Source organism: Alligator sinensis, unplaced genomic scaffold, assembly GCF_000455745.1.
Source record: "Alligator sinensis unplaced genomic scaffold, ASM45574v1 scaffold1089_1, whole genome shotgun sequence".
NCBI classification, from domain to species: domain Eukaryota; kingdom Metazoa; phylum Chordata; order Crocodylia; family Alligatoridae; genus Alligator; species Alligator sinensis.
Window position 1 is genome coordinate 573540 of NW_005842030.1, and position 25559 is coordinate 599098.

Sequence of the window (25559 nt, forward strand, 5' to 3'; positions counted from 1 at the left end):
CTGGCATCTTGCCCCACTCTCCCCAGTTTGTGATTTTAGCCCTGTCCCCTCCTTCCTTAGCTCCTGCCTTGAGACTTTCCTCTGTTCCTCTCTCTGCCCTATGCCTTGGCAACATCCCACTGACACTGCTCCTAGCCTTCTCCATCCCCAGCTCCTACCCCTCTCCCCCAAACCTGCTCCTATCATCCCTTTCTCCTCTCATCTTGTACCTCACATGGCTATTGCCCTTCTCTCCATTCCTGGCACCTAATCTCTTCAACAAGCTCTTGCCTGCCTACCTCTTAAATTTCTTCCCCCTCCGTGACCTGTTTATCTGCTGTCCAGCCTGCTTGCTTCCAACCCGAGGAGTTCAGGGAGCCAAGCAGAAACTGTCTCCAGGTTTCAGTCCCAGTGCCCAGCTCTAAAGAACGCTATGACAGAGAGGAAGAGCTATTTCAAGGAAATGTCCTCCCTGTCCTTTTTCACTTAGTGGCTGGAGGACAGTCAATAGAGAGGGAAGCTTCAGAGGCTTACCTGATACAGGCTGTGTCTACACATGCACATTTACTGCACAGTAATTTAGGTTACTGCGCAGTAACTGAAAATTACTGCGCAATACAGGCATGTGTCTACACGTGCACACCCACAGTGTGCAGTAACTATGGCAACTTACACCAACTTGGGCGCAAATTTGATACCTGCATCATGCAGCTATCAAATTTACACCCAATTAGTTACTGCATAATAATGCACATGTAGATGCCTTACTGTGCAGTAACACTGTGTATGGACTGACCTGGGACTTACTTTAGTCGCACATCACTCCAGACATAGTGTTACTGTGCTTTAATGGCTGCATGTGTAGACACCAGCCTAAAAACCACTTACTGTGCAGTAAGTTATTGTGCAGTACATTACTGCACAGTAAATGCATGTGTAGATGCACCCACATTGTACTAAGCCCCCAGCTGCACGCTCATGAAATGAGATTTTTTTTTGACACATTGTTAAAATTGGAGCAAAATACTTTGGGGATGACAAAATTAACCTCCCTGGCACCAAAGTGAATGCCATGACACATTTCAAACCCCTGCTGCAAAGCATGAAGAGACTAGAGCTTCTCAGTGAAACAGATATAATCTATTTTCCCCCTCACCTTGTTCTTAGGGGAGAACAAAGCTGAGCCATTGTAGCTGAATCTCTTAACATTTCAGTGTTAGGCAAACGCCTGCAAAGGACACTTTCAGTGCAAACAGTTGTAGTTTGCCAATGTTAGAAGGAACCGAACAGAGGCACTTGCGATGTAAACTGTCACCTAATCTTAACTGTAGATGTTGTTACTTGTGTCATTTTGGATCTGAAAAGAAATTCCTCATAAACAATAAACAGGCTTCTTAAGAGTCTTTCCCCACCACACACATATTTAAGGATGGGAAAACTTCAAGGCAGAGAGATGAAAAGCATTTGCTGGAAGTGACATGCCGCTCAGAGTCGCCCTGCCAAGAACAGAAGACAGCAATCCCGACTTCTCTTTAACTCATCATTCGAACCACTAGACTTGGCTCTGCTAGAGTCTTTAAACAGTTCCAGTTGTGCTGATATGCTCCTCTCATGTAAGTTTTCTGGTGTGAGTTATAAATAAACCTAAACCTGGTAATCAAGCTCCTGAAAGGGACTATTCTGAGCTATTATCAGAGACCTAACACTTCCTCCAGTGATAACTTACAACCTCGGAGCATAGCAGCACTTGACAAACTGATGCATCAAGGAAGTTAAAGCACTGTTCCATTGTGCTCATAAATATTTACGTTCCCTAATGCAGCCTTTTCAATTTACATTTCTTGGTGCTTAGGAAGGTGAAAAATGATAGAGCTGGGAAAAACCCAGGAATTTTAAAATATACTTTATGAGCTTAGCAACCAGCTATGCCGGGACCAGAGTCCAACAGAGGGTAGCTGAGCTGTGTTTCAGAGGAGGTGGTCCATTTCATCTCATCTGCCTTCACGTCCAACCTCTATAAGAAAAAAAGCCAGCCAGAAATAATTGCCACTGGTACTGCTTGCTATGTTTGCTTCACCTCTGGGTAAGAATTTATTATTTTGCTCTGTCATGATCTGTCACTACTGATTATCTTTTCAGAGGAAGGGTCAGCACAGTGGTACACATACATCAAGCAACTTGATGAATATTTTTAAAGGATCCTCCTTGAAGAGCTGGTTCAGATGGTGAGGATGAAACCAACTATAATGATTACATTTTGCATGCTTGTACTTGACAAACAGTCCTGCACCGGCAATGCAATAAGGCACATGCAGAAAAATACCACTGGGAGAAAAAAACCTGGAGGGTCCTAATCTGCCTAGAGTACACAAAAGTAACAGAAGCAGAAACTGTCCCCAGAACTCTGTCTGTTATTAGTATAGGCCAGTGGTTTTCAACCTTTTTTCATTTGTGGACCCCTAAAAAATTTTGAATGGAGGTGAGGTCCTCTTTAATAAGTCTGGCTATTCACATACTTTGGGTTGATCATACTCATCTTAGACATAGTCTCTAGATCCCCAGGGGTCTGCGGACCACAGCTTGAAAACCACTGGTATAGACACTAGATCAAGGTAGTTATGCTGTGTTGATATGTTGTCTAGTCTATGGAGTCCCGGCACCAGATCAGGGCTCCTACATACTACTGATTTTTTTATAACCAGCCTACCTGGAACTCTATAAAAGTGGCAAGCCCACTAGACTGATTCAAAATAGTTGCTCCTTCATTCTACTTAATCAAAGTTATTAGAAAAAAATTCCCACTCCTTTCTTTCAGCCCTTTGTTCTTGCACTCTGTCTTGGAGCAAACCCTGCCAGTTTTGCCTAAGACATGCTAAAAAATCAGGCTGCTCAGTGTCCAGGTATCAAACATTTCCATTACAAGGACTCCTTCCCTTGCTACCACGCACCTACTCCACCGAGTGAAAGATCTGTAGTCTATGCAGTACTTTGTAGTCTTCAACACAGTACTCTGTCTCTTAAGATAGGGGGCATTTGAACACATTCACCTTTTGGATGAGAAATTAAACCAAGGTTCTGACCACTTGGCAATCTGCCCCTATATCCCACCTGACATGCAACTCAAGGAAACTCACTTGTTCTGCCTATCTAAGACACTTAAATGGACCGAGTATTGTCCTTCACTTGTGGTATTCTGTTATTTTGGCTTATGTGGTTATGTAGATGTTACGTTCTACCTCAGAGATGGCCGCAGTTCAATGCTTGCCTAAGCAATTCCTATATAGAGTTTGCCTATCAATATGCGTGAACACTTGGGAATCCCATGTAAGCGTATTACTCTCCTGTTCAATACAAAAGCATGTAAGAAGTACCACGCTGGGTCGGACCAATGGTCCATCTAGCCCAACAGTGGCAAGAATGGATTTTAAAAGGAGAGCATATGAATAGGGAATATATAGAGTGCACTGTCCCGTCATACCTCCTTGGCATCTGCCATCATTGATTTAAAGATGCCAGAGAATACAACTCTGACTACTATGTTTAATAGCTATTAATGGAGCCGTCATCCACGAATTTGCCTCGTCCCTTTTTGAACAAATTAACCATACGCTGTGGAAAAAAGTACTTTTATTAGTTTTAAACCTGTCTCCTGGAAATTTCAGTGGGTGCCCTCTTGTTCCAGTATTTGACTAGTATTCAATTCTTAAAGCCTCCAAGGAACAGGTGTGATAATGTCCATTATTTTTAACATATCTCTGTTGGGAACTATACATAACTGGATGCAATGGCATTCACTTTTCAAGCACTTTCCTATTAGGCTGGTTTATAAAATATATTCTAAAGCATAGGAATTAGGAAGATCAAGGGTGAAACCCAACTCTATTGAAATCAGTCGTAAAACTCTCACCAACCTTAGTGGATTGATACTTCTTCCCAACACCTGGTTCTCCTATTCACTTACATGCTACAAATTCCTTTAACCTTGAAAATGTTGTGTAGAATAGGGTAACATGCTTTAACTCAACCAGTTCAGCACAAGCTAAAAGAACAACTCGCCTTGTTCTAATTACCGTAATTGTATTTCTATTAGCCTAGTTATTATAATCTAACAACCCACCTATGAATCTCTAGTCTAAATAAACCAAGTAGGAGCCTCTTGTCTGGTTACAGTAACACCTGTAGGAAATGAAATGGAGCAGAACCTTTTTTTTTTTTGCTTTCAGAGTTAAATCTCCCCTTCCTCTATTTTTGGCTGACTAGGGGAAAAGATACTAAAGCAGAATCAAGAATCAAAGTTTGAGGCAGATCGCAAAACACGGGGATCGTAAATATTTCAAATAAAACACTGGAACAAATCTTTCAGGCTTTATTCAGGCAAAAGGACCCACTCCAGAGAATGCAGGAACTATTGGTCCCTGTTTAATTTCTTCAACATAGCACACACAATCAATCACAAAACTAATTTCTAATGGGAGTTTTGTCTGAACATGGACTGCAGGATTTGATTCTGTGACAAAGGTAAATGGATGCTCACTGTGGGTTATTCAGGATGGGATTAACAGTACTACCTTTTGCATTTCTACTACAATTTATGGACCGCATTCTCCTTTCATAAACACTGTGCAACCCAGCTGAAATCAAGCAAAAAAGAGGCCAATTTCACATTATTACTCCAATATGGCAGGCTATTAATATTTGCTAATTATCACCAAAAGCACGGCCTAACATGCTGCAAGTGTTGGAGTCTGAAATTCTCTTTTTACAGAACAGTATGAAAGCAGGTTCCTTACATGTTACCCCAGGGACACATTGAAACTCAGGAAGCCTCTAGGGTAGAGGGAGTGGTCCAGCCCCAGGTTCTATTCAACAAGTAATGGACAGCCATACACATCACATATTACCCAATAACCGATTGCAAAGCCGGTTCATCTCATACAGTGAGAAAAAAAAATCTTCAAAAGCAATTTTTTTTAATTAAAAAAAATTCTGGCAATCATGGAAGGAGAGAAAACAGAACACTTTTGTTCCACAGTCTGGTCATTGGCCATGCATTTTGGATTGCTGCATGCACCAGGAGATCTATATGTTCAGGGGAAGCTCAGATCCAGAACTGTATTTCAGGCCCTCTCTGCTACCTGGTGAGTGAAATCTAGCCCTGGTCAGCATAAGAAAGAAACAGGCCTTGTGGTGGGAGCCCGTCACCTCCTCAAATGCAGCCCAGAGTCAACCTTTTTCCTGCAGATGCAAAGCAAGGACAAAACCAATTCTGATGCAGGCTTTGCCCTGCTGGAAGATGCAAGCAGCAAGCACTTCCTATCAAGGAGGGGTTAAAAAAAAAAAAGTATTATGGCTGAGTGCCTATTTGTGACTTTTAAAAGTATGTAAATGCATATGTAAATCAGGCAAAGTCTCTGGTTTCCTGGCAAATTGCCAACACAGCCCACATCAGTGTCACAAAAATGGGGACACCTTTGTTTTAACAAGTACAGGAGCGAAATACGATGTGCGCACCAGGATGGATTTAGCTCTGTTTGCCTGGTTTAAGGCAGGCAAGTGAATTGAAAGGGGTGAGAGCTTTTCTTCAGTCAGAAGATTCCTACCTGGATTTCAGGAACAATGGGGCCTTTCTCTGAACAGGAGCTTGCAAATGCTGTCAGCGGGGATGGGGAGACAATGGGGTTGGGGCGGGCGAAGTTGCTGAGATCACAGCTTGGAATCTCATTCTCTTCGTGCCTCATGACAATGGTTTCCATTACAAAAAAGCGATCCCAAGGCAGCCACAGTGTGTGTTCTTGAGTGATGAAAGGAGCCCGCTCAAAGTGGAGGATAATGGAGATCCCGCCGATAGTGACAAGATCAAAGCTGTTTTTTAAGAGAGGTAATAAAATATTAATGCTAATGATACTTTGCATGTCTATAGCACCTTCCAAGCAACAGTCCCATAGCACTCTGCACATGTTAATGACTTAACGCTTCAAATGCCCATATGAGTTTAGAGGCATGACCACCCCCATTTTACAGACAGACTGACTGAGATGCAAAGGACAGAATTTGATTTCATCTAGTGGACGACCAAAATGCCACTTGAGACTGATTCTGAGCACCTAATACATGGGAGCAATTCTGCTACTTGCTCTGTGTGCATATGTGCCCATTATTGTTATAGTGAGATATCTGTGCATCTCCAAGTGATGATGCTCTTCCCTCTGGGGGGCACTAACACACCAAGAGGGGGCAACACAAATGCTCCCACACAATACAGTAGTCAGGTAACTCTGAGTTGGTCACAGGCTGCACTTTGGTTTTCCACTAGGTGACAGGGAAGTCTGCCAAGAGCAGTGGTTTTCAACATTTTTTCATTTGTGGACCCCTAAAAAAAATTGAATGGAGGTGCAGACCCCTTGGAATTGTAAGTGTGGCTATTCACCTACTTTTGATTGATCATAGTCATCTTTTGCTGACCCCTCTTAGACATAGTCTGTGGACCCCCAGGGGTCCATAGACAACAGGTTGGAAACCACTGGCCTAGAGAATTTAAGGGACTTGGGCAAGGTCTTGCATTGAATCAATGTCAGTCAACATCAGTCACAACTCACATAGATTACACAGTAAAATAAACTCACTGGAAAGCAGTTTCTCCTTCACTTACCTGCTAAGCCTTGAGTCCTGGGTTATGTGTTTTCCCACAGCTTTTACTGACTTTTCTAACACATCAAGCACAAAGAACTCAGCTTCTTGCACTATCTGGGGGGCTAGTGATAGCATCTCTCCCAAGGGTAGGGCACATCTGGCTCCATCAAAACTCTAACTGTGACTGGCGTGCAGAAAATGCAGGAGCTGCTTTTTCAGGAAATGGGCTTGAAATGAAATGGCCTGATTGTCAGAGGAGCCGCACACGTGCAATACCTACGCAGGGTTGCCTGAAAAATCACACTCAATGCATGCCTGTAAGTCTTTAGTCTAAATATTTCCATTGCTGGAAGCCCGAGTGGAAGCCTGAGTCATCCTTATACAGGTGTTTAAATGCTCTAAGAAAAGTGCTGGTGATTATCTGAAAAGTGACTTGCAAAGGAGTAAGAAATATAGTTGTTACAGATTATTTACACTGTGGACTACAATAGTGGTGCTCAACCTTTTGGCCCAGAAGGCCAGCTGAGTGGCGCAGGGCTTGTCTATGGGATGGATCAGGCCCCAGGTCTCGCACTGCCCCCTCATATCACCTGCATGCTGGGCTTATGTCCCAATGACCCAGCACTAACCTCCCCCTGCCCCTTGTATGCCAGGATTGGGCCCTGGGGGGCCTGACACTGCCCCTGAGGGCCAGGATTGGGTCCCAGAGGCCTGGCACTGTTCCCTCTTGCCCCTTGAGCACCAGGATTGAGCCCTAAGAGCCCAGAACCATCCCCTTCCACTGCCCATGCACTGGGGTCTGGCACAACGCATTCCTGGGCTCCCACGCTGAGATTAGGCCCCGGGGCCCAGCGCTACTCCTGCCAAGCCACGCACTCTGGGTTTGGGCACTAGATCCAGCATCCAGAGATTTGGCAGCAGGGTATCACTGCCCCCCTGCCACCAACTTCCCAGGCCTACAGGGAGCCGTGAAGGCTGGATCTGGAGCAGCCCTGGACTAAAACCCTATTATGCTAGGTGCTGTACACACACAACAAAAGGATAGTGCTTGCCCCAGAGAGGTTACAATCTAAGATGATGTCCTTGTGCTCCTTTGGGGAAAGCTGTGAAAGGACATTGCTTTGCATTTACTTTTCCTGCTTGTTTTTATGTCAGAAATTCACACCTTGGAACATTTGATCATGGATAGATTTCACAGGTTTCTAGGGTCGGAAGGGACCTTGTAGATCATCGAGTCCGAGCCCCTGCTCTAGGCAGGAATGAGTGCTGGGGTTAAATAACCCCAGCTAGGTGCCTGTTTAATCTTTTCTTGAACACCTCCAAGGTAGGGGAAAGCACCACCTCCCTTGGAAGCCCACTCCATATTTTGGCAACCCTCACCGTAAAGAATTTCTTCCTGATATCCAATCTAAATCTATTCTCTTTTAGTTTGTGGCCGTTATTTCTAGTAACCCTGAGGGGTGCTCTAGTAAACAGAGTATCCTCTATTCCCTGCTGACTCTCCATGACAAGTTTGTAGACAGCAACAAGATCACTTCTCAGCCTTCTCTTGCGGAGGCTGAAGAGATTTGGGTCCCTCAGTCTGTCTTCATAGGATCTTACCCACAGGCTCTCAACCATACGAGTAGCCTTCTGTGATCCCTCTCAAGGTTATCCACATCCCTCTTGAAGTGCGGCGCCCAAAACTGGATGCAGTACTCCAGCTGCGGCCTCACCAATGCCACATAGAGGGGCAGTATTACCTCCCTAGACCTGCTCGTGATGCACCTACTAATACAAGAAAGAGTGCGGTTAGCCTTACTTACTACCTCGTCACGCTGGTGACTCGTGTTCATTTTTGTGTCGACTACAACTCCGAGATCCCTTTCCACTGCCGTGGTACTCAGAATGGTATTTCCCAGTCTATAGGTGTACTGGAGAGTCTTTCTTCCCAGGTGCAGCACCTTGCACTTATCCTTGTTAAACTGCATCCTATTCTGATCCGCCCACTTCCCCAGTCTATCCAAATCTGCCTGGATTCGCTCCCACATGAAGACAGGAGTCAAGAAAGTGAAAGTTGAGTCACTGACGGGGAGGATGGCCTTAGTTAGACTTTAAAACCAGCAGAGTGGTATATTTCTTTGAACCTGGATTATTCGAATCACTTTTGTCTCATGCACAGCCCTGCACAAAAGTAGCTCACCTATTCGTGGTTCATTGGGTAGCGGATGTGAAACAATGCCATGTGTTTGACCCTGGCACTGCCTGGTACAGTCAGCTCACAGACAAGATTTGCTAACACCTACCTCAAATGAAAGCCTAGTTAATAGTTTGGGTAAAGGAAGTCATCCTTATAGTCAACCTCTCGGCTTCAACAGCACATTTAGCACCTTAGAGCTAAGCTTAAGGGCCATCCTGAATTGGGACCGTAGAGTGCTGTAAAGCCTCCAGTGGATTTTCAAGCAAAACCAGAGAAGGCAAGAATTGCTGTGGCTGATAAAAAAAAAAAACAAACAAACAAACAAAAAAACCCCGTTTAAAATTCACAGTTTAATTAAAAGATGTTCAGGTCTTCAACAAAACACCCCCCCTAATTATTAAACAACTACCCTGGGAGGTAGCCAGTTAGGTTTCTTATCGTACGCCTTTGGGATGCATCTAAACTCTGCTTGAGGGGAAAAAAGGCAAAAAAACCAAAAAAAGTTGTTTAGAAAGGACTGCTAAATTAAGTCCACAAAGGGGGCGGAAAAAGCCATGTACAGAAGTTCATGCTACGGAAGGTGTTTATTTGGTGACTGAAGTGGGAGCATCCGCTTTCCAGACCTATGTACTTGGCGTTTAAAAACCTAACAAGGAGCTCGCTGCTGCTTGCCAGCTAGCTGAACAGCATTTGGGCTTTGATGAGAACATTTTTAACAGTCAATTAGCATTTGGCAAGCCCTCACTCTGCATGACGCTGAGCACTAAAGGGGGCAAAGGAAAGGCTAAACATAAAAACAAGAAAGAAAATTATGTCCAACAAGTGCCTAGAAAACTAGGAAAGGTCTATTTTTGGAAACGCCTCCACTTCACTCATTGGTAAGCAGAGTTGCTAGGAGCTCTGGGCTCTAATGAGCTTTGGACAGGCATGTTAACCTGCAGGGAAAGAAAAAAAAAAGTTTGCTTCTCCTGTGGACATAAAACATGACATGGAAGGGAAGGCATCGATCTAATGTCAGACTCAAGCAGCTGTGAAACACAGAGGCTTGCCACGCATTTCAGGCGACACTGCCACTCATCAGCTACTGGTTCTGTAGGCTCAGTCTTGAAGTTACCTTGATGAACCAGCAAAAAAAGAGAGAGTGAGAGAATAACAGCAGTGAAATCAAAATTAATGCCAGCAAAACACCCTTCAGGCTGAGAGAACTAGGTGGGATCCTGCTCTCTGAGGAGTGTTTCCTTGCCATTGTAAAAATTCTGTTTCTGGCATGGACTTACGGGCTGGTTTATCTGAAAAGAGGCCAGCGTTACGTCCCTATGATGCTATGGGTCTTATAGCAGGCTAAGGCAAGGAGGCTAACACATGGTTGTCCTGAACTAAAAGCAAGTTTATTGAACCCTAACAGATACAATTCTAATTAAAACTGAAACAGCATTAGCAACAAGAGGGACAGTCCATAAGAGTGAGGCATGCAATGGGCCCAAAAGAGCCAGCAATGCAAGCTACCTGCATAGCCTAGTTGTAGGGTTTGCAGTCCAGCTGGTCTTTGGTTTCTCTGAGGAGACAGCTAATGATGGTGCAAGCTAATATGGTGGGAAGGCCTCCTAGCCATGCACTTCCATTATTATGGTGCTAGCTAATATTGTGGGAAGGCTTCCTAGCAATGCAACCACCTAGATTACTTCAGAAACACTACCCAACCTGTAACATCTTCTGGCCACCATTAATCACCATTTTCATTCTTTATCTAAGGCAAAAAGATTCATTTTAAAGTACACTTTTTAATCTGTTATCAGTCCCCTGAACCAGCCAGTCCTTCAGTCTTCATCATAAAGGAAAATCAAGTATCTAGTAATGCCCTCTGAAACCTGTTCATTTTCCTTATGCCTGAGTACCTAAAATGTATGTGCACCGTGAGGACTAGTCTGACAATATATATAGGCATTTAACTTCTTAATCTGGATACTGGGGGTGAGGTGGGGTGAACTCCTAAAACCAGTGAATCAGTGACCATCAGGGTTTTATGAGGAGTGGACAAACAACCCAGCTCAGGTTTAAGGTGGGTCAGCACTTCTGACTTGCCCACTGCCACTGCTTCTCTTCGCTGCCTGGCCATGGCATGGGCAAAGCCCTTCAAGGCCCAAATGCTGATGAAGCCTCTGGCTTCACAGGCCAAACAGCACAGCTCTGCAGGTGGTAGGTTGCTGACCCCTGCAATAAGTCAATGGAAGTTTGGCCATTGAATGACACGGGGCCATAATTTAATCGCTGGATGGTACAGCTCACTAGTGTAATAGCAGAGAGAAACCTGCTTATATAAACAAGAATACAGTGAAACTATTTATGGTGACGTAAAATCCAAGTGCTAGTTTCTTCCAGTTCATTGCAATTTGCAATTTGAGATGCCAGGTTGGATACTCATTGTCAGCCCTGTCTATTCAGGAAAGCCACACTGATTTAAACAGACCAGTTTAGAAAACAATTTAGCTAAATTGGTGCAATTCCCTTGGGCGCACCCTTTTATTTTGCAGGCATGTAGGAGCTGCATGGATTTAACTCAATTGGTTTCTATGCTGATTTTGCCAAATCAGTGCAACTTCCCTATGCAGACAGCCTCAGATGAAAATGGGTCTGTGGAAATGGCTAGGAGAAGAACTGCCTACCGTATCTGGACCATTATGGATACATATCAAAGCACATGGAAACAATTATAATATCAATAGTGCTTTGCATTTTTGACAGTTCTTTACACACAGTATTTAATCGATAAACACTCCCCTGAGCCAGACAAGGATGGGGTCTTTCCATTTCTCAGGCTGTTTAACCCAGGGGATATATCACACAAAACAAACAGTACATGTGGGATTAGAACATGGGTCTTTTGGATGCCTTGCTCTGTGCTCACATATTCAGACCAGGACACCTCTTGTTCAGAAGTGATTTCCTTGGCAGTTGACAAGACCAGCAAAAATGGACGGGATCTCCTTGTACGTTAGCACCTTGACCTGTTCATACACTGTTACCCCCGAGTGCACACAGGTAGCACTGCACCAGGTCAGGCTAGAGAAGCTGAGAACAAATGCCAAATTCAATTTCTGCCCTCCCCAATTACCTTCTTATTCTGATCTTTCAAGATACTTAAAACCTGGCTGTTTGCTGAATACCAGACATTAGCATGACAAGGTTCCTTGGGTGAATTTGATATCTTTTATTAGACCAACCCAAATGGTTGGAGAATAGTTATTAAGCAAGCTTTTGGGTTCAAAAACCCTTCGTCAGGCTCAGGAAGCTGCAGCAGTTGGTGGAAGAGCACACACCAACTGCTGCAGCTTCCTGAGCCTGATGAAGGGTTTTTGAACCCGAAAGCTTGCTTAATAACTATTCTCCAACCATTTGGGTTGGTCTAATAAAAGATATCAAATTCACCCAAGGAACCTTGTCTGCCTATATCCTTAGACCAACACGGCTACAACCTAAACCCCTGCAGACATTAGCATGACACCCCAGACCGAACAACAGCATCCCATCAACAGAATGTAGCAAGAGGAAAGCCCCAGAAAATCCCAATGTCTGCAAGAGCTGTCTAACTCCACCTATTCTCTTGGAGTTGGACTATGGCCATGACTAGTGGCGAGGGGACTAGTTTTTATTCTATCGTTGAGTTGAGCATGGTCTTTTTATTGTTTTTCAACGACCTTGGTACTTGTGAGGGAGGCTGAATTTACAGCTCCTGTGCAGTGAGGTTGTACACTCACTGGTAATGGTTCCCTATAGCTCTCATCACTCAGCCAGAGCACACTGGTGCAGTTATTGCTCCTCCTGCCCCAGCTCACTTCTATGCCTGAAGTTGGGAAGGGGATGATGTGAGGGAGCTTCCCCCAGATTACACTGCTGTATGTATCATCTAGCTGAGAGCCCCCTCTCCACCAGGCATCTTAGGTTATGAGACATTACTGCCTTAAAGGTGCAAAGGTCAGCAGGATTGCAAGTGGCCACTGTCCTCTTACCCACCCACCCTACAGGAGGCCCTTGTAGAACAGTATAGAGACACGGGCTGTGACCGTCTGCGGAAAGTTTGCTCTGTTTGTGCTGCATCTGTTCTGCAAGCAAGGAAGTTTTGCCTGACCCTCATCTCTCAGTGTAAATCAACAGTACCTTGCTGAGACAAATGGCATTAAACTACAGCAGAACTGTGAATGATGGAGCGTCTTTCTCAAGCGTTCCTAAACCATAAGACTTAGAGACGCACCAGCTTCTGTTACGAGGCATCCTCAATTAACTGAGACCATCCGTTGTCCATAACAATCTCTCAAGTCCCTGATTTTTACTGTCCTGTCTTCCAATGGCTAGAACACATTTGGTGTCAGTGGTACAGTAGGCACCAGGTCCCCTGGGAGAGCGACAAGATTGCATAAAACTCATCTCTTTCATTATCACCTTGTTGGCTGTTCTGGCCCAGCCAGTCTGAATCCCTAATGCGAGTGGTAGACTGGAGAAGTGTTAAAAATCAGTGGAGGCAAGTCTTCCCCTTCAAGGTGTTAATCAGCATTAGATAGAACAGGGGCAGCTCAGACAGTCAAAAACTCCTCATCTTTTGTTTTTTGTCTTTAAAAGAGACACGACCAAGTAGCACTGGGAGACAAAAGATAAAATGGAGGATTGTCCCGATTCATGCTGATTTTGTTATGGCTCGGTGGAACAGTTCAAATATTAGCCTCTTGCCTCTAAAAAACCAAAACCCTGATCTTAAACATTTAATTAATTTTGCATCAAAAATCAAGAATATGTTGTTTGGGGGCAGCAACCCTCGATTTTAAATGAATGTACAGCACCTAGTACAGTTGGGCCCCGATACTTCTTGGCACGTCTATAACATTATTTAGGCAGTAACAGTCACATCTCCTGTCTGATGGGACAGTCTGTGTCCAGCGAGGGTTGTCTATTTGCAGCATACGTGTGCAATAAGCTGTACAGCAGTTACCGTACCTGCCATCTTGCCTGCTGATTGTGTAGCCAAAAAGAGGGTTGTTGACAAAGCTGATGTTCACTCCGACTAGAGGGGTCCCGTCTGCTGTCATCACCTGACCTCGAATCACACACGCATGCCTGCAGGAAGGAAAGAAACAAGAAGAAACGGTGATTGGTGTCAAGAGATGGGGGAAATGTTTCTCATCTCCAAGTACTGTGAACACTTGCAACCTGGAATACCTAGTACCATAATGCACTGGGCCAAATTATGCCCCAGGGACGGTGGCACACAGCTCTTGCTGACTTGTGCATGCACAACAGAGGGCAGCACTTGGCTGCACGACCTACCCTTGGAACAGTCAGCGGCTGGGCAGTGCACTTCTCTGCACAATCTGCTCCTGCAGGGCACATGATAATATACTGACATTGGGCTCTCGCCCACTGAATGTCACAGTGTCTTGACAATATTGTTCTACTTACAGACAACACATGTTTTAGACTGCAGGAGAGTGGAAATGCACCAAATCCTGCCTGAGCTTGTTTCTGGAGAGAAAGGCCTCAAGATCAAAGAGGCACAGTGGACCTAGCGATGGAGTTCTTCCAGAGGTCAGAAGCAGAAGTTATTGCTTGGGGAAAACATGACTGCAAGAACACGAGGATCAGATCGGTCCCTTCTCAGAATGCCTAGGGAACTGTTTGTTAACAGCAGGTTCTTTCGCAGGTTATATATTTTGTGCATTATACTCTTTTATATGTCACACCAATTTGGTGTGTGCCATACTTCCGCAGTGCTTTTCATTCAATGCATTTGCTAAGCCCCGATCCTTCCTAAGAAGAGGTGGACATTTTGCAGGGAGGGAAAATAAAAAGAGGATTTCAATCACTCAAGGACACTCAACAAATCTGTAGCAGGACCAAAGAGAAACCACACAAGTCCTGATTCCAAAGTCCCAGTTCAAAGCCCTAATTTGTACATTATACTACATTGTGATGCCAGGAGTTTTCTCAAAACATAAATCAATGTGCATCTCTAATGATCTCTAAGGGATCATTCATGATCCATTTCTGAGGGAGAGCAACGAACTGTGGTATCTGTGTACTGGCAGGACCCAATGTGTGAACTTAGCAGAAAATGTCATTCTAGCTGGCAGAGGAGTTGGAAAGCCAATGTTTGTGCTGCCTTGGGGACAAATCCTCAGCTAACATAAATCATCAGTGCTTTATTTATTATCCACCTATTTATAGTGAGAGACTTTGGTGGAGCAAAATATGGATTTATAGCTGCTGAGGACTTGGCCCTCAATGCGTAGGAAAGGACAGATATGGTCTCTTATTTAACATGCAACTCCACGGGTACCTCAAGATATTGCCAAGGTAGTGCACCAATGTGCCACAAACTGCATGGCACAGGGAGAACAAAGATGATTTGTAGTGAAGAAGGGCTTAATGGGCCACTTATTCCACAACACGGAAGGTAAACTTATTTGTCATGTCAAGAAGTCTTAAGCAGAACTCCCTGTTGACTTAGGCAGGGAGCTTTGTGATGAACAAAAGCTTCTGAAGGTTCAATCTGATGCTGCGGCAACATAAAATGTCATTGGATTCCCATGTTTCTTTGGCTCAGTCCAATAGAAAATAGGATAGCAGACTTGACTTTTCATGTATTTATAGGAGTTTTACCCTGGTGTATTTCTGCTGGTTTCAGCTGAATTATTCCCGATTAACACTAATGTAAGAAAAGAATGAGGTCAATTGTTAAAATAATATCTGTGCTTGTACTGCATTGTTAAAAAGCACTGGACAAATGTACAGCTGAACTTGCACTACTTTGTGGCAGGGGGTAAGCATGCATAATCCTACTTGACAAACAGAGCAACTACGATACTACAAAGGATCAAACTAATCACTGAAGTCAACAAATCACCATGAAGGAGGAATCGCACATGCTGAATCACTAATGGCTCTGTGCTCCTTCTGTGCATATCCAGGTGCCATACACATAGCATGGTTTTGTGAATCCATGCTGAAGGGATGCCTCTGATTTATTTTGCCTCCCAGGAACTAAACACAAAGGTATGAAGAGACAACAAAAGTTTTAGGTGTCATTCTGGATGCCCCGACAACCTGCAATCAGCAGTTAGGATAATAACTCTCGCCAAGTCCAAAGTTACTAGCTTCTGAGTAACATGATAATACGGGGCTGGATGCTCAACTGATGGCAGTGGGGTTATACTGTCTTATATTAGCTGAGGATCTGGCCTCTTGCTTTTATCATGAGCCTTTATATCTTCATGGAGAGGTAACCGCTACACAGTTACAGGCAAGAGGAGGACTGCAACTAAAGAGCTACCCTGAAAGGAAGAGCGTGAACAAGTACACTTGCACTTCCAGATTCCACCATGTGATTCTGCTCTTGCTCGACAACTCTCCAAGTTGATACCCTCCCATTATTTTTTGCTAATTGATTTGCTCATTGATTTAGACTACACCGGGCCATCCTCAGAAATGAGTAGCTCTCGGGTGAGTTCACCTGATCCAGAAGACCTCTAAGAACCATTAACAACCACTTCTTATTTACAAGGACAACTCTCTGTCACAGGGGACGTCTTTCCCAAATTGCAGTAAGGAAAAATCTGAGTTCAGATAAAGGGGATGAAGTGGGGACGGGAATAAGAAAGCAACTGAAACCCAGACTGCCAAGTTAGATACTCAAATCTTCTGCTTCCCCAGGTGAGGAAATTTGCCCCACTTGGGGGGGGGGGGCAGGGAAAGCAATTAACACTATGCATTGTAAGCAGCTGGCCTCTTGTGTGTCAATGTGTCCTTTCTGGAGGCAAGACGGACTACCCACAATGCACTAAGCCCCCCAGGAACCTGGTTAATGCTAATTTAGTCAGCTGTTTCCTTCAGAGGACCTTGGTCTAAATGCAATTATACTACAAACAAGTTAAGTGGTACTGCAAAGACTCTTAGCCCTAGTAGGAAGGTCTCCTAATACATTTACATAAAATTATCTTTCATGTTAATAGGGTAGATTTATTCCATTAGTCTAGTTCTGCTAACACAAAATGGTTTTCTGTTGTTGAGCAAAACTGAACCTCTCTTCGCTAAAGACTTATCTTCCAGCTGAATCGACACGTTGCAACTCCTGCCTGCACTACTTTTTTTGAAGACAACTTTTACACTGGGCTGTACCAATCCCTTGTTTTTAATAACCAGTTCTTTGGCATATATTTTTAATTACTGTTTCCCAACCCCCCTGTTTTTTAAAATCTGTCCATTGGGGTTTCCCTGTAATTGAGGAATGCTAAATCATTGCCGAATTGCTCTCGTGTGACTTGCCAGATGGCAATTCGGAGACAAAGCGATTGTACACTATCCCTTTGCGAAGTAATTCTTAGTTCCTCAACAGATTAAGCTAATGTCCACTTGATTCCCTGACTACAACCTGCAGCCCAATGCAAGCTAAGACAGGAGCACATTTACTTTTTTTATTCCATATCTACAGAAATTGTCCTGCTTTCTTTACGATGATATTTATATTTCACTTGCCACACACACAGACATAGATGTGCATGTGTGTACACTTTTTCTCTCTTGCTCTTTCACTCACACACATGCAAAATCAAAATATGCCAATGGTTACAGAATACTACAAATCTGCAAAATAAAAATCCCAGGCAGGTCATCTAAAGTAACCAGTTCTCCGGCCAAGCAGAACTTATTTTCATGCCACCAAGTTCTTTGCTTGCTACAGAATACTTCCCATACTTTACTCCTGTCTAATTTTCAGTATCTGAAGCATGGGATTTCCAACACCTTATTCTTAGTTATTTGTTTAGTTTTGACAATGTGTTCAGTATGTTATAGCAGGCAAAGTAAAGCTGCTTCTTTTTCTGAAGGACTTCCCTTGGGAAACTATTCCATACTGTAATATGGCCTGATACTGATACAATGCTTGTTTGAATCAACAGGAACACCCCCAGAGACTTCAAACAAGCATGATGTGATCCTCAGGATTTCTTGCCTTTCAGTATTATGTTCTGGTAATGCAAAACATTTCTTTTCTTCACATTACCCCATGAATTCATAACACACTGTGGGCGCGTTTACATGAGACACTAAAAGCGCAGTAGACCAATTCTACTACACATTAGCACATCATGGTGTAGAATTAGTTTACTGAGCATTAGCATCACTTAAGACATGTGCCGGCACTACTGCACAGTAGTGCTGATTACCACACATTAAGTTAGTACCTGTAAAAACTAAGCAATTACGGTGGATTAATCCACAGGTAGACTTGCTCTGTGTCTCCCTAAACGTCTTTTTAAAGGCTGCAAATATACAGAGATGATTAAAATGACCCCCTGCCCCCTCCCCCCGCCATCATTTGGTAAAATTATTTAAATCTCTATTTATAATTCCTTCCTTCTATAATTATGAAACCCTATAATTATTTTTATTTGCTTACAAGTTACTTTCAGTTCACTTGACATTATTTTGGTGCTGAGGTGCCCAGGATTGAACATGCTGTTCTAGATGGGGCTGCATCAGAGTTGCATAGGGAGAATGGACAGGAAGTGAATTCTTGGTTTTAGGCCTTTGATGCCTATGTGCAGAGATCTAAGCCTTTTCCAGGCTCTGCTGCAGACTTCCTATATGAACTGGTCAAGTCATTTATTTTTCTAGGTCTCAGTTCTCCATCTGTAAAATGGAGATTCTGGTCCTTCCTCTTCTTATGGGGGTTTCAGAGGAGAAATACCGTGATGCCTTATTCTTTTGCCTGTAGGCTTTTATCGTGCTGTGGTGTTTGGCTTGTGACATACTCAGACACCACAGGGACTAGTGCTGTAGGAAAAGCGTATAAAAACAGGCATTACAAATGTAGTCTCAGGTCGCCAGTGGATGGACTTTTTGTTTATATATGGCAGGGGCGGCCAACCCAGGGCTCTGGAGCCACGTGCGGCTCTTCAAATGGAAGCTGATCACCGTGTGCTTGTGCAAAGATTCAAGGAGATGCATATTAACTTCTGAGTAGCCGCACGTGGCTCTGGAGCTGCAGGTTGGCCACCACTGATATATGGAATGGGATATACAGTAAAATGCCTGGCTTCTACTAATAGCAGAGCTAGCCTAGAGCAGCTTCAGGACACTGGCCTGCTGGCGTGGGTGGATGGTGCCTTACACTCTTGCCCTTCACTGAAGCAAGGTTTTTTGGTACTTCTCCTTTCCCTGAGCCAGCCACACTCTTGCTCTTTCTGGTTAGTTCACCACTGAAGAAAGCTTGCAGACTCAAGGCTCAACAAATGCATTGGCATCACCTAGGTAAGAAAACAGGAGTGTGAAAGGTTCTTGGGTTATTAAACAAAAAAGGGCTTAAAGTAAGGGGGGGAAAAAGGGAAAAAGGCAAGTGAAAATTAAAGAGTAGCCATCCAGAAAGCCTCCCACACAGCTGTGTTTAACACAAGTGAGCTCCTGCAAGAGTTTGGCATATGTTAGGCAGCTGGGATGCAAAACAATTAATTAGGCTAGGCACAGAGCCCTGCTAAGAAGGGGAGCACCAGAATGCCAGTGTGAGATTGAGGAGGAACTAACACATTGCGATCCGACTAACAGCACATTCAGGGATTTGCTGAAGTGGTACTGACAGATCTGGCCTGTGCCTGAGCCCACAGCTCTGCTTTGGAGGAATGGATGGAGTGGGAGACCCGGGAGAGAAAGAACAGAACAACGAAGAATAAAAATATAATGGCTCTCACCAAGCTTTGAAAAAGAAAATCAGATTTAAGCTGTCTGCAGCAAATAACTCCTATCTGCTCTATTTATTTCTGCTATCCATCTGGTCTATTTATGAGCCCCTAATTCTTGAGCGTCAGAGAAGTATGATCTCCCTGTTTATGGGTGTGGATTTTTGAACTGTTAGTGTCTTGCAAAAAAAATCTCTGCATCGTATCAACCCTTCCACAAAATGTACAGCTCTAAATAACGAAGCCAATTAAGTTAAATGTTGCATCACAGTCTATTACTTGAACTGGTTTAAAAAAACTGGAGGGAAAATACCAGTAAAATGCTGGGGTAGTTTTCTGAATATACCTACTGAAGTTGGTAGTTGAGGTATCTGAATGAAGCTCTTACTAATCAAGATGTAAAATAACAGTTCTAGCTTTATAGTCTGTTCTGTTCGGGTGTGTATGCCAGGTGCTATACAAGCTATAGAAGAAAGTATTTACCTTGTCTTCTGTATCTAGCTATTTATCTCTTATGTGCAGATTTAGTTCTCTGCCTAGTAACTGTCCGAGTTTGAAGCCCCCACATGATGTATTTTTCCCATCTTTCCTGCTTGGTGTAGACCTGTAGCTATATTCAAACTGGTTCTGTAAGTACTGCCGGCTCCCTTTATACAGTATGTACTAAATAGTCATCAGATAAGATGGACAAATAGTATTGGGAGCAGGGGCTAGAACCCAGCAGAGTGCCCTAACCACTGAGCAACACAGTCACTTTTCCTTCCACTTGCTTGCTGCACTTTACTTATTTTACATGACACGGGCATTGAATAAAATGGATAAACAACTTCAGGAACAAGGGCCACAACCCATGGCTCCCTTCCTTTACAACTGACCTAAGAGTTATGCTCCCTCTGGCTTAGTCTCCTTCTAGCCCTTGGATTCTTACACTCTCGGCTGCTCAGTCTGAAGAGATGGAGGACACATGAGATGGACACCAGAGGAGATGGAGGACACATTCAACACTGTCTAGCTTGCAGACTGGTGGTTAGAGCACTTTCCTGGCTGAAGTGGCTTAGAAGCCTTGTCTCCCACTTTCTAGGCTAGTGTCCTGGCCACTAGGCTTTTGGGCAGAAGGTGCGTGGGTTCATGACACTCCCAGTCCTCTTCTACCTGCCAGTTAGATGCTGAAGCATAACTCAATGCAGGTGTATTATGCTGTCCCCTGAAGGAATAGGAGAAATAGGTGTGTACAATGAGTTTGCCTTCTGGGAGCGTGCAGGAGGGCTGCTCCTCATCCCTGGTTAAGGGGAGCTTTGCATCTCCATAGCTTGGAGCGGTGCCAGGTGCTGAGGGTGCACCGTGCTGCTCATTGAGAGAACGAGGGACCTGAATATGTCAATAGTGGAATTGGAGCAGCTCTCTTGATTGAGGCACCCAAATGTGAAGCCAGCGGCAAGCAAAGTCAAAGTGTGAGCCAGGTGCCTTAGAGAGCTGGGAGTTCAGACACCGCCCTAGACCTGAGTGTTACCCGCTGGCTACCCCTAGGTGCTTCCCACATTTCTGAGCTGCTCCTTGGAGGTCTTCCCAGGGACTGTCTGTGGAACGTAGGTGTGCAAACCCTGTCAAATTTTATTGTCCTTCTGGGCACGGCACCTGAGTTTTTGATCAATAATTCTCAATCCCAGTGCTACACACTGGGGCTGCAAGATCCTTTTCAGGATAGCATGGGCGCTATACCTACACGATTCCAGCACCTACACGATTCACAAGTCAAACCCCAAGATTTCAAACAGGAAGCCACAGCGGCAAAAACATCCCGGCCTCTTGTGGGCTTTCTGAGTTCCCGGCAATGGAAGAATTGTTCTTTATTCGATAGTCAAAAACAAGTGAAAGCTCAGAGCAGGCACTTGGGAAGGCATTGAATCTAGAAAGGTTGAGATCCCCTGTTTGAGACATTCCTGTGCCTAAGTATAGGCACCTCTGGAGCCAGCTTGAATCTGCTCCTGACACTCATTCTGAGCTGACAATGATTGTTTCCAGTGGCCAGTGCTCCATAACCGTAGGTCCCCCAAATGGGAAAGAAAGCAGCTTTAGCCCATGCCACTTGATTAACAAAATGTTATGCGGAAAAAAAAATATAGGTGTCCATGCCCCACCTATAAAACAGCCATGACCAGATGATCACAACCCGCAGAACAACTCCCTCCAGAATCCCTTCATGTCAGGACTGCTGCACACTCCCTGTATTGTGTCTGTGCCCTCCGCAGACGAGACTCTGCTTTCCAAACCTGACCTCTCCTCCTGGAAGCATACCCTTCCTCTCTGATCTGCCAAACAAGCTGCCACTTTTGGACAGAGAAGCTTCTTCTGCTGCTTCTGCCGTCTGAAACATCTTGGATCGCTCTGCCTCATTGACTCACCATTTTAATGAAAAGAAAAAAAAATACGTTTTTTCCACATCAGATTTGTAGAGGAAAATGGAGAAGGTGAGGTAGAGAGAGACTTGTTGGAAGATAGAAAACAAAGAGGAGAAGACTGACACCGAGTTATTTAATCTGCAGAAGTACTTTGAAGGGGGAGTTTCTGCAGAGGATGCAATCTGACATTAAGATGCTCTGTGCGGCACAATCAGGTGCAAGTGAAATCCATTACTTTTCATTACACCAAAGGCTACCAAAGGAACGATGATCTAAAACTTTTCTCACTTACCCCAGCATAGTTACAAGAGGGCATATTCCTGATCTACCCCCATGCAAATGAAAAGAGAATCAGGACTTCAGTTTCTCAGGCCTTGTGTACAGGGTGGGTCTCAGGATCTTTGATAAGATAAGCTCATTCTGCTCATTGTAATGGAGAATTAGGTCACTTAAAAAACAAGATTTCCACACACCATCATTTCTATGGGATGGAGGGAATTTATGGTGCACATGCTCTCATAATGAATGATATACTTTGCAGCTGGCAAAACTGAACTGTGAAGAATTTTGCTAATCTGCTTTTGACTCTCTCTGTCTTATTCTTGCTAATAAAGATGAGGATGCTTTTTTTAAAGCCCCAGCAATGGTATTGGGCACAAAATAAAAGCAGTCCCTGCTCCTACAAGCTCACAGTCCTCACAAGACAGTGACAGGAGGATTAAATAGGGCACCTTGTTTAAATATTAATTATATAAACAGCATAGTGTTGTGGGCACCACAGAAGAAGATTATTAACTATACAGGGGCTGTATGCTAGTTTGTAAAGAGCCCGTGGTAAACTGGAGAAGTCAGGATGAAAATGGATTAAGAAGATATACAGCCTTGGACAGGGGATGGGAATGAAATGCCTACGTATTTATTTAGGAAGTTTTAACAGGTTTCCTGTGTACACTTGAGGGGAAAAAACGATGATCCCTGCAGCAGTGAGCTTGTTTTCTAGTTTAGAGAAGCACTGTAATATAACAATATAATAATATTACCATCAAATCTCTCTACTCAACAGGGTGTTACCCTATCACAAAGTGAACTTCCTTATACCATGCAGGATGTGTTTCTTCTGGTGATTTTATTACACTGAGTGGAGCTACTGACTCACTCCCATTTATCACACAAGACATGTCTATCAAGCATTTATATTAAAAAAAAAGAAGACAAAAGTGCTACTTTTTAAAAGGGAAGTGGACTTTGAACATCAAATAAACAGTTACCAAACATCTAAGCATCTATTTGCCCTATGGTTATTTTGCTGGGTATGTAACTGATACGTTAATTTTTCCATGGCAACCACCTCCCGCGTTCTTTTTTGAAGAGTTCCTTTAATTTGGGCTATTTTTTCTTTTTTCCCAGTGAAAGGTTATCGGTTGTTTATTGTCCTCTAGAAGATGAGAGATTAATTCTTTGTTTCCTTTAGTGGGTCTGTTTTTACTAGGAAGCCCAGGAAGAATTACCAAAGGATCATTTCTGTAATAAATATCCGACAGTTTGTACTATGCATTTAGGAAGTACACCCCCAAACTCTCTGGTGTCAGAACAGGTCTGCTCTATTGTAGCATGGCTCAATGAAAGCTTAAGGAGATCTGAAGATGGGAAATAGTTGTTGTGAAACATATTAACTGCGTTAGGGACCGACACTTAAAAATTAACTGGAACTTCAGCTCTCTTTCCTAGGACTCCTGTACACACAAATTCCATGAATATTAAGTATCTGCCTAGTTTGCAAAATCTTATTGTATGGAAATACTGGTATTCGAGCATCAAAATCATACTGAGATGAAATGATTCCAACGCATACACATTTGAATTAAGAAAAAAGGCCTGAAATGATTTTGCCCTTTGCAGAGCAGAGGGCATTTTTGAAAAGGCCTCTTTATTTTTGCATGAGAGGAATATGACCAAAGTAAAAGCAGGGAGTTTGGTCTTTTTAACCTCTTGTTTTTTGTTCTTCTGTATTTCAGAAAACACGGTCTCAAGTGAGTTCACTTATGAAGAAAGTTACACAAGAAAAACAATGCCTTGGGAAAACAATAAAGGTGAAATGGAGATGTGCATCATGTATGATTTGTTGTTTAAATATAAAAATGTGTCCTTGTTCTCAAGGGCAGGTGTGGGAATGTATTGATGGTGCCGTGGGGATGCTGAATATCAAGGCCTATTCAAATGTATTAACATTCAGGATATGGCTTCAAATAGATGTGGTGGCATCCTTCAAATTGTGTCCTGAGCTGCAGTTGTGAGATTGCAACGTTTGGTCGGCAGCAGCTATGTTCTACCCCGATACATCCGGATTTCATCAGTTTTATCACTTTTGTGGCATTTTGTTCCAATCCAAGGTCATCAAGCATGACTAGTGACAATCCCCTTGGAGCCAATCGGAGGTTGTGTGCTAGACCAGCTGACATCAGAGAGTCTATTAGCGGACCCCACAAGCTCCTGTGATGGACTGGTCCCTTGCAGTCCATTCAAAAAGGATCTCAGGTAGAAGGTCATAGAGTCATCACCATGTTACTTGCCTATGCCAAGCTCTTCCTGGTGCCGTAAATACAATACTTCCCATTAAAGCCAAAATAAACTGGAGGGAAACAGACACCTTTCCCAGTCCTTCCAATCTGCGGTCAGGCTTTACTACAAGGAAGTATTTCCCCTGAACTGCGTGTAGATCTTCCAAATAGAAAAAAGGCACCGTTGCTATACTATGCAGAAAAAAGCTGCTCGCTTCCCTCTTGTCTCCCATGATCAAATGATTACTCACCCTGGTGATACAAAAAAAGATGTATTTTTTTTGCCCTGAAGTAACCAGCACACACAAGCAATTTCAAGGTAAAAACACAGGGGACTCAGGGCACTCTGGTAACAGAGGTAAGGTCAGCACTGAGAAAGAGGTCTACCATCAGATACAGGGAGACACGGGCAAAGGAAAAGGATGGAAGCATCAATTGCCCCTTTCCAAAGAGACGGTCAGCACAACACAGTTTTTCATTTTAAACTGCTGAGATCTGAGCTGAATGGGTTGGCCGTATGTTTTGAAAGGCCTTACTTTTCTTCTTCCCGTCTCCCTGCATGCTCCCGTTCTCTAGCCCAGCTGACTGATTAGGTGATTGGCTCTGATGATGATGATGATGACGGGCGGTCACTCGTGAACGACTAAGATTGTCTTCCCAGGATCTTAACAGTGAGTCTGCAGGGGGCTCCATAGCCCTATTCGAGATCCACATGTCTTGTTGCAGTGAGCACAAGTGTTTCCGGGAAGGATGGGCGCTGTGTTGCTGCCCTGGATGGTCTGATGTTCTTTTCGCCTGTTCCTCTTTTCCTCTTCTGCCTGCCGATGAGCTGTTTCAAAGTGCTGAGATCCCTCCCAAAGAGCCTTCCTCCATTTTGGTCAGTCCCAAGCCTTCCTCCCAAGTGTTGATGTCGATGTTACACCTCTTCATGTTTGCCTACAGGGTGTCTTTGAAGTGCTTCCTTTGCCCTCCGCTATTTCACTGACCTTCTTTCAGGTGCGAGAAAAATCTCTTTGGAAGGAGGGAGTCAGTCATGCGAACAACATGACCTGTCCAGCGAAGTTGGTTTTGGATGATCATGGCCTCAATGTTGTTG

The 25559-nt window shown here is 43.8% G+C and overlaps 1 protein-coding gene across 1 annotated transcript in view; it reads right to left on the reverse strand.

Annotated features, from left to right (window-relative positions):
* Positions 1-25559, reverse strand: part of TENM4 (teneurin transmembrane protein 4) — a 520289-nt gene that overhangs the window by 73709 nt on the left and 421021 nt on the right. Inside the window, 2 exon segments of the mRNA XM_025202552.1 lie at positions 5580-5841; positions 13775-13894. Coding sequence (XP_025058337.1) covers positions 5580-5841; positions 13775-13894 — 382 coding nt within the window.